This window comes from Neoarius graeffei, chromosome 22, assembly GCF_027579695.1.
Source record: "Neoarius graeffei isolate fNeoGra1 chromosome 22, fNeoGra1.pri, whole genome shotgun sequence".
NCBI classification, from domain to species: Eukaryota; Metazoa; Chordata; class Actinopteri; order Siluriformes; family Ariidae; genus Neoarius; species Neoarius graeffei.
The window spans coordinates 19,747,362-19,763,507 of record NC_083590.1 but is presented as its reverse complement, the minus strand read 5'-3'; the positions used below and the strand labels follow the sequence as shown (position 1 = coordinate 19,763,507).

Genomic DNA, 16,146 nt, shown 5'->3' with positions numbered 1-16,146 from the left:
TTCCTTCTTCCGTGATGGCTTGTACACTACCGTTCAAAAGTTTGGGGTCACCCAGAAAATTTAGTGTTTTCCATGAAAAGTCACACTTTTATTTCCCACCATAAGTTGTAAAATGAATAGAAAATATAGTCGAGACATTTTTCTGGCCATTTTGAGCATTTCATCGACCCCACAAATGTGATGCTCCAGAAACTCAATCTGCTCAAAGGAAGGTCAGTTTTATAGCTTCTCTAAAGAGCTCAACTGTTTTCAGCTGTGCTAACATGATTGTACAAGGGTTTTCTAATCATCCATTAGCCTTCTGAGGCAATGAGCAAACACATTGTACCATTAGAACACTGGAGTGAGAGTTGCTGGAAATGGGCCTCTATACACCTATGGAGATATTGCACCAAAAACCACACATTTGCAGCTAGAATAGTCATTTACCACATTAGCAATGTATAGAGTGGATTTCTGATTAGTTTAAAGTGATCATCGTTGAAAAGAACAGTGCTTTTCTTTCAAAAATAAGGACATTTCAAAGTGACCCCAAACTTTTGAATGGTAGTGTACATTCTTAAACTTGTATAGTTGGACCAAGTCAAATATCTGACATCTGTGTTCCAGTGGTTGGAGTTCCAGTACGAACAGCCTTTCAAGTCCTTGGGATGGTTAAGAGCGAACTTGGTGGCTCGTCGCTGTAGGTTCTCAATGAGTCGCTGATGCTTGACAGTGTATGGTGGCCAAACACAGGAAGCATATTCAAGCTGTGGTCTCACTAGCAAGCAGTAAAGATGCTTCCTAGTTCTTATATCAGTGATGTGTCTTCCACATGTACGCTTCACCAGGCCGAGGGTCTTGTTTGCCTTGGCACACATTTTCAATATGTTTGGACCATGACAGATCACAGGAGACTGTAACACCGAGGTCTTTGGTGTGGTCGGCTTTTTCGAGAATTTCGTTGCCCAGATGATACTGTACGTCAGGTGAGCGTTCAAATCTCTTCTTGGTCATGTGTAAGACTTTTGCATTTGCTCGTGTTAAATAGCATGTTGGAGTTAATGCTCCATTGATGATTATTGATGTCATTTCGAAGTGATGGCTTGGACGATTCAGAATGACATCAATAATTTGACGAGTTTGACTCACACTGATGCTTCTTGATACAGTAGAACCTGTGGAAGTCCAATGGTTAGCAATCAATGCTTCGTCAAATTACAGTATCAGCAAGTCGAATTCAGGCTTTTGTTCATAATTCATCAACACGGCAAAAGAAAATTCTAATCTTCCCAGTAGCTTCATCTTATTTTTACTGTTACTATGCTTTTCCATTGTGCTACCTGGATATACCGTTAGCCTCAGTGGTTAACTAGCTTACGCTTAGAGTTGATATTGTCCAGGCGCCTAACAGATTTGTCCTGACTGTCTTCAACTTCTCGTCAAAAATGCAAACTTTCAGTGCATGCAGAACTGCAAATTGACCCATATCGCCATGGTTGAAGCATGGTGGTGGTCGCATCATGGTTTAATTGCCCAGTAGACACTGCTAGCAAAAAAAAAAAAAGGGTCTCTAGTAAACATGAATTTGCACCATTATAACCTAGTAATGAAGCTAATGTATGAGATCTTTAGATATAAAATACTAACAAAATTGACGGATCTTTTACACAATCATTTGAATATTACTTGCGTAAACAGACGGCTGTTTCTTGGTGTCGCAACTGACATACATTCTGTCAGTCATTGAGTGCTTGAAAAACTGTACAAACCATTAAAATAGTACAGACACTACTAAGAGGTCTGATTGGGATGTTTCTAAAATGGCTGACAGTGTAGTAGAAATACAAAAAGAATCCTAGCGTTTGGGATAAGCCCACAAACTGGCATGAGCAAGACTGGCAAATTGGATTGGCAGGTATTTATTTCTCCTGATAAGTATCTTACCTTTATTAATAATAATAATAATTGATGATCGCAGCAGGTAGTGTATGTGGCACTGAGTTGGTGTTTATGTTCCTCCTGGTATGCCTGTTTCCCTTAACACAGATGATGGAAACTATCTCTAGAACCAACCTTTAGAAAAATATACACTATCTGAAAGGATTAAAAAGGACACTTGGGTTGAATGAGCTTCACTTGTAGGCTGGTTCAGAGATGCAGGGTTGATTAGCGCACAGAATCATCAGGCCAGGTCGATGTGGGAATGAGAGGGGTCTCTTCACGTGCTCACATGAGCGCTTGGAGCTCTTCGTCAGTCAACTGGTTGACCTTCATGATCTTCTGGAGCTGCTTGTCGTAACGTGCCTGGTCCTGCAGGAAGTGCGGGATCCGTACGTTCTCCATCACAGCCAGGCTCTTCAGGCGCTCCATGTCCTCGTAGGACACCTGCAGAGTGTTCAAGGCCATGGAGGTTAAACGAGGAATGTCCTTATAAGACATCTTTGCACTGCTCATTAAACAAGATTTAGATATTTAAAAGATTGAGTCTTGTGACTCTCCAACGTTCATGCATGAATCTCACGGTCAGTGTTAAGTTATACGTCATAAGAACGTCCTAGTTATTAGCATACTTCCATACGGAACATTAGTGATGCTATCTAAGGTATTAGCAAACTAGTCCTACTAACTAGATTTTTTACTTGCGTGCAATGAGTAATGATGAGTTCGTGTTCTGGATTCTGACTGGTCAGAAGGTGTTTATTAATTTGATGAACACCAGTTCTGACAATAGTGCAGCTGCAAATTGCACAGTGTTAATATCGTTTCTATACTAACTGACACATGGACTTGTATGATGGATGTTGCACAAAAAATGTCACTTAGACGACAAGCTGCATTTTCTGGCTTATTGGCGGGGGGAAAAAGAAAGGGGCTGGTGAGGGAACAGCTGGTTGTAGCTTCTGTACGCGATAACAGGAAATAAACTTTTCAACTCAACATTTTCAACTCAAAAATACCATATGACATTATTTCAGTCATAGAAATGTCATCTTTTGGAAAACTGCTGCAGGATAAGTGGAATAAAACACTCTGAGGCATGCTGTCATAGTAAGTATGTCTATATGTCTATGTTTTCTTATAACACTCCTCCCTCCAGGTGTTTTCCTACTGACTTAAAGAAGAGTTGCACCAGTAAAGGCTGTATTTAATTTTCTTAACAGACACAAAATCAAGATGTTCAACTTCTGTTAAGCCCGGCGCACACGGGCAATTTTCCGTCGCTTGGTTGTGTACAGTTAGGTCCATAAATATTTGGACAGAGGCAACATTTTTCTAATTTTGGTTCTGTACATTACCACAATGAATTGTGAACAAAACAATTCAGATGCAGTTGAAGTTCAGACTTTCAGCTTTAATTCAGTGGGTTGAACAAAATGATTGCATAAAAATGTGAGGAACTAAAGCATTTTTTAAACACAATCCCTTCATTTCAGGGGCTCAAAAGTAATTAGACAAATTAAATAATTGTAAATAAAATGTTCATTTCTAATACTTGGTTGAAAACCCTTTGTTGGCAATGACTGCCTGAAGTCTTGAACTCATGGACATCACCAGACGCTGTGTTTCCTCCTTTTTAATGCTCTGCCAGGCCTTTACTGCAGCGGTTTTCAGTTGCTGTTTGTTTGTGGGCCTTTCTGTCTGAAGTTTAGTCTTTAACAAGTGAAATGCATGCTCAATTGGGTTGAGATCAGGTGACTGACTTGGCCATTCAAGAATATTCCACTTCTTTGCTTTAATAAACTCCTGGATTGCTTTGGCTTTATGTTTTGGGTCATTGTCCATCTGTATTATAAAACGCCGACCAATCAGTCTGTCTGGATTTGAGCACACAGTATGTCTCTGAATACCTCAGAATTCATTCGGCTGCTTCTGTCCTGTGTCACATCATCAATAAACACTAGTGACCCAGTGCCACTGGCAGCCATGCATGCCCAAGCCATCACACTGCCTCCGTCGTGTTTTACAGATGATGTGGCATGCTTTGGATCATGAGCTGTACCACGCCTTCGCCATACTTTTTTCTTTCCATCATTCTGGTAGAGGTTGATCTTGGTTTCATCTGTCCAAAGAATGTTCTTCCAGAACTGTGCTGGCTTTTTTAGATTTTTTTAGCAAAGTCCAATCTAGCCTTTTTATTCTTGAGGCTTATGAGTGGCTTGCACCGTGCAGTGAACCCTCTGTATTTACTTTCATGCAGTTTTCTCTTTATGGTAGATTTGGATATTGATACGCCTACCTCCTGGACAGTTGTTCACTTGGTTGGCTGTTGTGAAGGGGTTTCTCTTCACCATGGAAATTATTCTGCGATCATCCACCACTGTTGTCTTCTGTGGGCGTCCAGGTCTTTTTGCATTGATGAGTTCACCAGTGCTTTCTTTCTTTCTCAGGATGTACCAAACTGTAGATTTTGCCACTCCTAATATTGTAGCTATTTCTCGGATGGGTTTTTTCTGTTTTCGCAGCTTAAGGATGGCTTGTTTCACCTGCATGGAGAGCTCCTTTGACCGCATGTTTTCTTCACAGCAAAATCTTCCAAATGCAAGCACCACACCTCAAATCAACTCCAGGCCTTTTATCTGCTTAACTGAGAATGACATAACGAAGGAATTGCCCAAACCTGCCCATGAAATAGCCTTTGAGTCAATTGTCCAATTACTTTTGGTCCCTTTAAAAACAGGGTGGCACATGTTAAGGAGCTGAAACTCCTAAACCCTTCATCCAATTTTAATGTGGATACCCTCAAATGAAAGCTGAAAGTCTGGACTTTATGTCCATGTCCATTATATAACTATAACTTGAATATGTTTCAGTAAACAGGTAAAAAAACCATTTGTGTCAGTGTCCAAATATATATGGACCTAATTGTAACTTTTTGACGCAAGCAAAAAATTTCCTCGTGTGCGGATATTTGCGACGACGATTTTTTTTGTTGCTTGCGACAGATTGCAGGTATCAAACATGCCTGATATTCCGCAACAAAAAATCGCCAGTTGCTGACTTGTTGCAGAGATATCGCCGCGTGTGTGTCTTTGTGATAACAAAGCGATAACCTCCAAAGGCTAAGCCAATCCCTGCCCGCGAAGTAGTCATGTGATTTCCATGTGACTTGCATCCCCCTCCCCAAATCGCCCACTGGTCACAGGTAATGCGCGCACGCAGCTATCCAAGAGGGGAAACTTGCGTCCAAAAATCGCAATATGCAAGTCGCCCGTGTGCGCCGGGCTTTAGTCGTAAACAAGATAAACAACTCCAAGAGATTTTCTGGCTGATTGCAAAACCAAATTTCTTGTCAAATAGCTTCATTAGCTACATGAACTTTTTACATAGACCTGTAACAAACTTATGTTTACCGTGTAGCTTCCAAACCTTGTTCTCTATACACTGGACATGTAATGGACGAACTTTTGCCAGCATCAGATATTCCTGTTACACTAGCAGTCTGACCTGGACTTTGATCAAAATTTGAATCAAAGGGTACTGAGGAACAAAAGAAACTGCAGTAAAAATAAAACATTACGTTGGTTAACCTGACCTTCCCAAGTGCAGTGAGGAGCTGGAAGTCGATCTTCTCTCTGTGCCTTAGGAGCTTCAGGATGCCGTCTAGATAAACCTGGTCCTTATTGAAACAGCCTGAGCAGATGGACAAAAATGGGATATAGCCTCATATCACTTTTATTGATTATATTTATATTTAGCGGGAAGGCAGGGTGCACTACCAGGCTGTGAGGTGTCGGTCTGGCCGCGTTTGGCCCGTACGCAATATTCCCAGCGTGTGCCGGGATCGTGGACGAAGCGTGCGAGCTCGTGGAAGAGCTGAGAGAAGGACATGTGCGCCGCCTGGTGGACGGTGTAGTAGAGCAGGGCAGCACGCCACAGCCTGGGGTCTCTGTTGAACAGCACGCTGTGGATGCTGGCCAGGCCCTCCTCGGTGGGATTGACCGGCTTCAGGCCAAGCTTCTTCCGCTTGGCTGGGCTGTTCCACGGCTGCTGACTGTTATTGATGCTGCGGAAATAGTGAGTACCTGAGTGATAGACGGAGAGGGATAAGCACACTTTCAATAGAGAGTTCAATCTTGTATGTCTGTAGGATATTTAGCATCAATTATAGCTGTCAAAGACATGATGTTATGGATCTACAGAATGCTTTTCACACACCGATCTCATGTCTCAGCATGCCTTCGAGCCACTGCTCCCTGGCCATGGCGATGTTAATGGTGAGAGTTGGTCTGCCGTTCACTATAGTCATGGAGGCTCTGGAGAGCAAGTCATCAGTCAGGTGCACCACTATCTACACGCACACATACACACATTGCTTTACCCATCTAAACAGCTCAGCATCTATTTTATAATAAATGATTTGATGTTCAGATCCTCAGCCTCGCTGTGCCTCATTTACCTCTCCCACACATCCTTCCTTCTCCATGTACTTCTTGATGTGAGCCCAGATTCGGCTCTTGGTCAACAAGCTTCCTCCAGTGGTCTGCTCAAACTCCTCGTAATTTCCGTACGTGTTCAGAGCCAGCTCTATGATGCGCACAGCCTGGGAGAACGACATTAACTCGTTACAAAGAGCTGAAAGAATGAATCTGACATGACACGTGGCAGAAAAGCAGCAATCTCGCGTTTACAAGGACGCCAAGACGAGAGCTATCAATCTCATGCTCAATGGATACGGACGTAAAAAGAGAATGAATTGGAGGGAGAGAGGAACAGGTCCATAAAAAATAATTAACAGTTATTCCACGAAATCGAGTCGTACATGAGCTGATAGCTGACGAGGCACGTAGCACCGAGTTGGCTATTAGCTATGTGCGACAAGATTGAGCGGAATAACTGTTTTATTCTCTCCACATTCACTGGATTTTGAGAAACAGAGCATTTTTATTTTCTGCAAATTCTATAAATAAAAACTGTATAAAAAATGTCCGACAAAATCATTCCCGCTTAGAATGTAAACAAACTGGCGAAATGACAGGAGCAATTTGTGAAAAATGCTGTAATAATAATAATTCTTGAAAAATTAAAAAAAAGACGCGTTCTTACCATCAAATACTTTTATTCCATATTTAGTTGCTTTTTTTGGGGGGGGGGGTCTTCTTCTTTTGGGTTTTTGGCAGTTGGCAAACCACTTTAAAGATGCATTAATGCATTACCGACTGGGCTGGAGTGTGGAACAGGAGATATTGGTGGGGCACGCAATATTCTTTTAGCTATTTCTGTTTCTTTTAAATACTTGAGAACAATTTTTGGGCTTTTGTTTTCGAGTAGAGTTTTTATTTCATCCTCGGTTGGTTCAGCAACACGCTCCGCCATTTTGTTTTCCTCTACTCACGGTATATGAGCCGATAGCCTAGTAGTAGAGTAGCCAGTCAGAGCGTGTGATTGCTCATATCCAGTGAATGTGGATAGAATAATATTATTTAGCCAAAGGGAACTTTCAGATTGAACCTTCTTGCAACCTCATTAGCTCAGCCTACATTTGGTCATGTTCATGATGTTTATGAGAACATAATTTTTTTTAAAAATCAAAATATGGAATGGAGTTGATGGAGGACGAAATTCAGAGACAAGGAAAGAAGGAATGAGGATCTTGTCAGGACTGTTACCTGTGTGAGGAAGCGGTCAGAGGCTTTGCTGTGCTTTTCCAGAACCTGTGGCGACGCTGGGTTGCTGTACTCAAACTGCGGGTCATACCTGAAGTCTGACTTGAAGAACTTAGCCTTCTCACTTTCCACGTTGGATGGTTTAATGGCAGTGAGAATGCACTGCTTCCTCACGGAGTTCTCTCCATCTCTACTGCCGGGTTGAGCCAGCTGCGGGAGTTTGACTCGAAGCTGAGAAGCTCTATTCAGCTGGCTATGAGGACGAAGAGACAAGCTGACAGGACTGCCAATGATCGCTATATTGCTCCTTGGCCAAGAACAATGGAAGAGCTGCGATTGGCTGATTTTTCTGTTGTCCTGATTTCCTGATCCGATCAGAACGACAGACCTCACGTCTTGGTGTGGAGATGTGGAGACGATGCGCTGTGCTCTTTTAAACTGTCTGTAGGGGGAGTGCGTGAGCCTCATCCCTTCTTTCTCCTTGTCTTTCTGGGGGAAGACTAAGCTGCTGGAGAACGTGTTCTTTAGAACGCTAGAAGACCAGTGTTCCATACACATGTGGCTCGGGCTCACAGGCTTTTCCATGACATTCAGTACGCACTTCTTAGCCATGTCCTTCTCAGCCCAGTGGAGATGTTCTGGAGAGGAAATGTAATACACAAATATCCATCAATCGGAGGTGTGGCCTCTGTGGTGTCTGTCCCAGTGATAAAGGTGTGGCCCAGTCAAGGAGGTGTGGCCTTTATGATGTCATTCATAGTGATAAAGGAGTGACACTGTAAAGGAGGTGTGGCCTCTGATGTCACTGATAGTGATAAAAGAGTGGATGAAAGAGTCAAGGAGCTGTGATTCAATCATAATGGTCAAAGCCATGACTCAGTAAAGGAGGCGTGGCCTCTGTGGTGTCAGTCCAGGTGATAAAGGCGTGGCTCAGGAAGAAGAAATCAGATTGGATCAGAGACTGCTTTAATTATTTAATCTTTCATACACCAGATTAATTAATTCTGTATTGAGGAACAGAACGCCAACGCCTATTAAAAAATGATTTACAAAACTAGCTGATGTAAATTAACATGAGCTCAAACATTTTCCATTTTCCTGGAAACCGAACCCTCTGCGTTCTAACCGTAACTACAAGAAATGAAATGGATATGGAAAGAACAAAACAAAGCCTCTTGTAAAGATTCTTACAGCAAGACAAAACTGCAGCCAGCTTTCGACATCTTATCTGCCCTGTCCTTCTGCATCAGATACAAACCTTGGGATGTTTTGTGCATGAGGATATTTATTTGTCTTCTTGAATCAAGTCACGGTAAATTAAACTGACCTCGGTGTCTGGGGTGGGTGAGCTGTGAGTTTGAGGACGCACTGTGCCATGCTTCATTAAAATGATCCTGATTAGTTCGGACAGAGGGAGTACACAGGCAGTGAGAGGACTCGAGCTTCTGCAAAAAAAAAAAAAAACACCCGAGGCATCGAATCACAACAGCAGCAAGCTTCGAACGAGGGCAATGAGCTGGAAGGGCGCGGCTTCATCGTCACAGCCGATTACTGTAACAAAGCTCCATGAGGTGAAATGATCATGTATGAACTAAGTGGAGTGTCATGTGTCAACTGACTAACATTATGGTTAGTTAAATTTAAGTAATATCATGGGTTATTATTTATAATGTCATGTTATTTTTACGTTGTTATTAAAAATAATAAGTGGTTGCCTTTCTGTCTGAGCAGGAATATCTGCAGAGGGAATAGTAAGGTACAAAACAGAATACATGTGCATCAGTGAGAATGGGGATGAGTGTAGTGAAGATGCAAGGAGTAGACGTAAAGAAAGTTGGTGAATTCAAGTCCCTGGGGTCGACTGTGCAGGAAAATGGGGGCTGAGATAGTGAGGTGAGAAAGAGAGTGCAGGCAGGGTGGAGCAGTTGGAGAAGGATTTTGGGAGTCATTTGTGATAGGAAAGTCCTAGTAAAAGATGTATAAGACAGTAGTGAGAGCAGCTGTGATGTACGGATTGGAGACCGTACCCTTAACGAAGAGACAGGAGGCAAAGTTGGAGGTGGCGGAGTTGAGGATGTTAAGGTTTGCGATGGGAGGTTGGACAGGATAAGGAACGAGCACATCAGAGGGACAGCACATGTGGAGAGCTTGGGAATGAAGCTAAGAGAGATGAGACTGAGATGGTATGGGCACATCCTGAGAAGAGATGTTGGAAGGAGAATGTTAAGGATGGAGCTGCCAGGCAAACGAAAGCGAGGAAGGCCAAAGAGGAGATACATGGACGTGGTGAGAGAGGACATGAAAGTGGTAGAGAAGGATGCGGAAGACAGGGAGCAATGGAGACGAAAGATCCGCTGTGGAGACCCCTAATCGGGAGCAGCCAAAAGAAAGAAGTTATTTTTATGTTATTAAAAATAAGAAGTGGTTGCCTTTCTGTCTGAGCAGGAATATCTGCAGAGGCAATAGTCTCATCTCATCTCATCATCTCTAGCCGCTTTATCCTGTTCTACAGGGTCGCAGGCGAGCTGGAGCCTATCCCAGCTGACTACGGGCAAAAGGCAGGGTACACCCTGGACAAGTCGCCAGGTCATCACAGGGCTGACACATAGACACAGACAACCATTCACACTCACATTCACACCTACGGTCAATTTAGAGTCACCAGTTAACCTAACCTGCATGTCTTTGGACTGTGGGGGAAACCGGAGCACCCGGAGGAAACCCACGCGGACACGGGGAGAACATGCAAACTCCACACAGAAAGGCCCTCGCCGGCCACGGGGCTCGAACCCGGACCTTCTTACTGTGAGGCGACAGTGCTAACCACTACACCACCGTGCCGCCAGAGGCAATAGTAAGGTACTGAATATTAATCATATTAATTACACAGTATAGCATGGTGTACAGCAGTGAAGCAGTAATGTGTAAACTCCTCTGTTCTGAAGTCTTTCCCACATCAGAAAAGTTACAGCTTTTACCTCTGGCTGTTACAAAGCAATGAAACTACAGACTCCTTCCATAAATGTTTATGAGACATCTCATCTCACCCTGCATGTACTACTTCACCATATCAACAATGACATAATCAAAAAGTAAAATATAAAATATAGCTGCAAGTGACGATGAAGAGCCCGAACACCTCCAGTATACCAAATCTGTCATGAATCCAACAGACTGCCTAGGAAGAGAACGTCAAAATGTAATGTGTCAAAATGCACAAAACCAAAAATAACTAATTTCCTGTTGAGTATGGCGAATACAATGTACCTTAGAATGTTGTTCGTCTTGGGACACCTCACACACCTACCAAATTTGACACCGGTAGGAGAAACTATATACCGGGCAAAAGTCTCAATGACTTGTGTGGGCACTATGGAGTCCCCTGGACACACCTGGGGCCAAGCCTCTATCCCTGAGTAGCGGTGGCCAGGACTGATGTGTGTACCAAATTTCACGAGTTTTCACCTATGGGAACCACCTCAAAAATTGCCATGTCTTGAAGAAAATAATAATAATAATAATAATAAATAAGAATCCTTAGGAAAACAACAGGGTTTTGCACCTCGGTGCAGCGCCTTCTGGTGGACACCTCCGGTGCTCAGACCCTAAATACAGACTGAATCTGAGTCAGTAGACGTTCTCTTCTACATCCGTACAGTCTCCTGAATGCACATCGCATTTAATATTTTTCCCTTTCGTGTTACAACCAGTGATGAAGAACAATGATCATAACTACAAAGTCTTCGAAAGAAATTCTGATTTACTTTTTTTTCCAACAAGAAACATGCAAGCACCTTCTTAAAACTATTGCTGTGGATCATTATTGATAATTATTTTTGATTTATTTGAATTTTTATAACGTCAGATTTAACAGTTAATCCATGAAACTCACCTGTAACTTTAATGGCTTTCAGCATTGCTGAGCTCCTCTGGGAAAGATGAAGAAAGATGAGGTCCAGCTGAGAATAAAGCACACAGGAGCTTCATTAGGCGTCATTAGGCTCTATCACTTGGAGCTATAACCCCGGGGATTTTGAGCCTAGCCCCAGGTACTTTCGTCCTCAAAAAAAATAAGCGATTAATCAAAAACAACTGGCTGAAACAGATCACAACTTGACTTGCAGCATCCAAATACAGAGAAGGGGAACACAAGGGAAACAGGGAAAGGAGGTGGTGGGGGGGGGAGGGAGGGACTGAGCAATGCACAGTGCATATAGAAAATGTTGCTAACCGCCAACAGAAGAACATTTAGAACTGGTTGGAAGACGACTTCAAACCATGATTGTTGGATTTTTCTCGATGAAAACAGATGGTAAGTCATCAACCATGGGTGTTTTATTTATATATATATATATATATATATATATATATATATATACACACACATACACAGTGGTGCTTGAAAGTTTGTGAACCCTTGAGAATTTTCTATATTTCTGCATAAATGTGACCTAAAACATCATCATATTTTCACACAAGTCCTAAAAGTAGATAAAGAGAACCCAGTTAAACAAATCAGACAAAAATATTATACTTGGTCATTTATTTATTGAGGAAACTGATCCAATATTACATATCTGTGAGTGGCAAAAGTATGTGAACCTCTAGGATTAGCAGTTAATTTGAAGGTGAAATTAGAGTCAGGTGTTTTCAATCAATGGGATGACAATCAGGTGTGAGTGGGCACCCTGTTTTATTTAAAGAGCAGGGATCTATCAAAGTCTGATCTTCACAACACATGTTTGTGGAAGTGTATCATGCCGCGAACAAAGGAGATTTCTGAGGACCTTAGAAAAAGTATTGTTGATGCTCATCAGGCTGGAAAAGGTTACAAAACCATCTCTAAAGAGTTTGGACTCCACCAATCCACAGTCAGACAGATTGTGTACAAATGGAGGAAATCCAAGACCATTGTTACCCTCCCCAGGAGTGGTCGACCAACAAAGATCACTCCAAGAGCAAGGCGTGTAATAGTCGGCGAGGTCACAAAGGACCCCAGGGTAACTTCAAGCAACTGAAGGCCTCTCTCACATTGGCTAATGCTAATGTTCATGAGTCCACCATCAGGAGAACACTGAACAACAATGGTGTGCATGGCAGGGTTGCAAGGAGAAAGCCACTGCTCTCCAAAAAGAACATTGCTGCTCGTCTGCAGTTTGCTAAAGATCATGTGGACAAGCCAGAAGGCTATTGGAAAAATGTTTTGTGGACGGATGAGACCAAAATAGAACTTTTTGGTTTAAATGAGAAGCGTTCTGTTTGGAGAAAGGAAAACACTGCATTCCAGCATAAGAACCTTATCCCATCTGTGAAACATGGTGGTGGTAGTATCATGGTTTGGGCCTGTTTTGCTGCATCTGGGCCAGGACGGCTTGCCATCATTGATGGAACAATGAATTCTGAATTATACCAGCGAATCCTAAAAGAAAATGTCAGGACATCTGTCCATGAACTGAATCTCAAGAGAAGGTGGGTCATGCAGCAAGACAACGACCCTAAGCACACAAGTCGTTCTACCAAAGAATGGTTAAAGAAGAATAAATTTAATGTTTTGGAATGGCCAAGTCAAAGTCCTGACCTTAATCCAATCGAAATGTTGTGGAAGGACCTGAAGCGAGCAGTTCATGTGAGGAAACCCACCAACATCCCAGAGTTGAAGCTGTTCTGTACGGAGGAATGGGCTAAAATTCCTCCAAGCCGGTGTGCAGGACTGATCAACAGTTACCAGAAATGTTTAGTTGCAGTTATTGCTGCACAAGGGGGTCACACCAGATACTGAAAGCAAAGGTTCACATACTTTTGCCACTCACAGATATGTAATATTGGATCATTTTCCTCAATAAATAAATGACCAAGTATAATATTTTTGTCTCATTTGTTTAACTGGGTTCTCTTTATCTACTTTTAGGACTTGTGTGAAAATCTGATGATGTTTTAGGTCATATTTATGCAGAAATATAGAAAATTCTAAAGGATTCACAAACTTTCAAGCAACACTGTGTATATATATAAAATCTATCAACACTGTAACCTATCGAATTCTGTTGCTGCACAGAAACCACTCGGTGTAGCCTTGTGACGTTGAATTTACAGCGTAGGGTCTGTATGATTAGTGCGCCAGGCGAGCTCAAAGGTTTGAGTGGTTTAATGAATATCTACAGTGGTGGTCTATTTGCCCTGACAAAGTATATTTAAAAGGTCAACAACAATATGTGTTCATGTAAACACCAATACTTGCCCTGACATAATTTAATCAGATGTTTTAATGCTACATGTAGCCTACACACAACCGGCCAGCCGACCAGACCATAGCCAGCCTTTGGCATATTAGTCACATATTGGGATAAAATAGTTTTTTTGGCTTTGTTTTGCCATGTAGTATTAATGTCAACATAAATTTGTGTTGTCCAGATACTACAAATGAGCTGCTGCAGTCAACCGAGCCTGGATACACTGGAGAAAATGGTGTTTATGTTCGTGTGTGTGTGTGAGACAAAGAAACCTGGAAGACATTAAATTATATGATCATAGTCCTGTGAGACGGGATCTCCATCTGGGATTTTGAATGTTGTAATATAACATAATGATGTACAGTGGCATGCAAAAGTTTGGGCACCCTTGCTGAAAATGTCTGTTACTGTGAATAGTTAAGTGAGCAGAAGATGAACTGATCACCAAAAGGCATAAGGGTAAAGATGACACATTTCTTTAATATTTTCTGCAAGATTACATTTTTATTTCCATCATTTACAGGTGTAAAATACCAAAAAATGAAAAGGCCATGAAGCAAAAGTTTGGGCACCTGACATGGTCAGTACTTAGTACCACCCCCTTTGGCAAGTATCACAGCTTGTAAACACTTTTTGTAGCCAGCTAATAATCTTTCAGTTCTTACCTGGGGGATATTTGTGCATTCGTCCTTGCAAAAGGCTTCCAGTTCTACAAGTTTCCTGGGCTGTCTTGCATGCACTGCTCTTTTGAGATCTATCCACAGATTATCAATGATGTTTAGGTCAGGGGACTGTGAGGGGCAGGGCAAAACCTTCAGCTTGTGCCTCTTGAGGTATTCCATTGTAGATTTTGAGGTGTGTTTTGGATCATCATTTTATTGTAGGACCCGTCCTCTTTTCAACTTCAACTTTTTTACAGATGGTGTGATGTTTGCTTCCAGAATTTGCTGGTATTTATTCGAATCCATGCTTCCCTCGACCAATGAAATGTGCCCTGTGCCACTGGCTGCAACACAACCCCAAAGCATGATCGATCCACACCCATGCTTCAGAGTCGGAGAGGTGTTCTTTTCCTGGAGTTTGGCACCCTTTCTTCTCCAAACATACCTTTGCACATTGTGGTCAAAAAGTTCTATTTTGATTTCATCAGTCCACAGGACTTGTTTCCAAAATGCATCAGGCTTGCTTAGATGTTCATTTGCAAACTTCAGACGCTGAATTTTGTGGTTCAGACACAGGGTCTGCTAAATCTTTCTGAAGGTCTTTTGCAGTCAAACAGGGGGTTTTTATTTGCCTTTCTAGCAATCCAACGAGCAGTTCTTTCAGAAAGTTTTCTTCATCTTCCAGACCTCACCTTGATCTCCACCGTTTCTGTTAACTGCCATTTCTTAATTCCATTACAGTCTGAGGAAACAGCTACCTGAAAACACTTTGCTACGTTCTTGTAGCCTTCTCCTGCTTTGTGAGCATCAATTATTTTATTATTCAGAATGCGACGGAGTTGCTTAGAGGAGCCCATGGCTGTTGATTTTAGGGACAAGTTTGAGGAGTCAGAGAATTTATACAGCTTTGAAATCTGCATCATCTGACCTTTCCTAACAAATAATTTGAACAAGCCACAGCTCAATAAGCTAATTAAGGTCTGGAACCTTGGTAAAAGTTACCCTGAGAATTCAAATGTATTGGGGTGCACAAGCTTTCGCCTGGTGTTCCTTTTCTTTTTTCACTCTCCAGTTGTACAAAACAAAAATAATACACAAACCTTGCAGAAAACGCTGAAAAGAAATGTCTCGTCTTTACCTTTATGCCTTTTGGTGATCAGTTCATCTTCTGCTCACTTAACTATTCACAGTAACAGACATTTTCAGCAAGGGTGTCCAAACTTTTGCATGCCACTGTAGCTTAGAATTTGTTTTTGTGGTCCTAAAGGGGATATATATACACTGCTCACAAAAATTAAAGGAACACTTTTTTTATTGGGCCTGGCATGAAATCAGTTAAACCTGTCTGATAATTTTCTGGTTGGTTAAGCAGCTGAGGGCATCGTTAATCACTTTCAGCTGTATTGGTGTTCATGGAATTAACAACAGGTGCACCACAGTGGCAACAATCAGAAAACCCTCAAAACAGGACTGGTTTTACATGTGGAGGTCATTTCAAGTTTCTCCCTCTTGATCTTTTTTAGCTGATTTTTCACTCGTGCTGGTTTTGGCTTGAGTAATTATCTCTACTGGCAGTATGAGGCGATTCCTTAACCCTACAGAAGTTGCACAGGTTGTCCAACTTCTCCAGGATGGCACATCCACACGTGCTGCAGCAAGAAGGTTTAA

At 42.0% G+C, this 16,146-nt stretch overlaps 1 protein-coding gene across 1 annotated transcript; it reads right to left on the bottom strand.

Moving 5' to 3' along the window:
* Positions 1–500: 500 nt before the first annotated feature.
* matcap2 (microtubule associated tyrosine carboxypeptidase 2) lies at positions 501–8,381 on the bottom strand. Its single transcript, XM_060904030.1, has 6 exons — positions 7,590–8,381; positions 6,380–6,523; positions 6,139–6,271; positions 5,700–6,005; positions 5,516–5,613; positions 501–2,367 (listed from the first exon to the last, which is right to left on the bottom strand). Exons 1-6 carry the CDS (start codon positions 8,196–8,198, stop codon positions 2,209–2,211), a joined length of 1,449 nt encoding a protein of 482 aa, XP_060760013.1. The 5' UTR covers positions 8,199–8,381; the 3' UTR covers positions 501–2,208.
* Between the last annotated feature and the right edge of the window lie 7,765 nt (positions 8,382–16,146).

Coding starts and splice junctions, on each gene's coding strand:
- matcap2 (XM_060904030.1), bottom strand. CDS start 8,198: ATGGCTAAGAAGTGCGTACTGAATGTCATGGAAAAGCCTGTGAGCCCG. Junction 6,524..7,589: donor CTGACCGCTTCCTCACACAG/GTAACAGTCCTG, acceptor TCGTTCTCCCAG/GCTGTGCGCATCATAGAGCT. Junction 6,006..6,138: donor CATGCTGAGACATGAGATCG/GTGTGTGAAAAG, acceptor TCTATCACTCAG/GTACTCACTATTTCCGCAGC.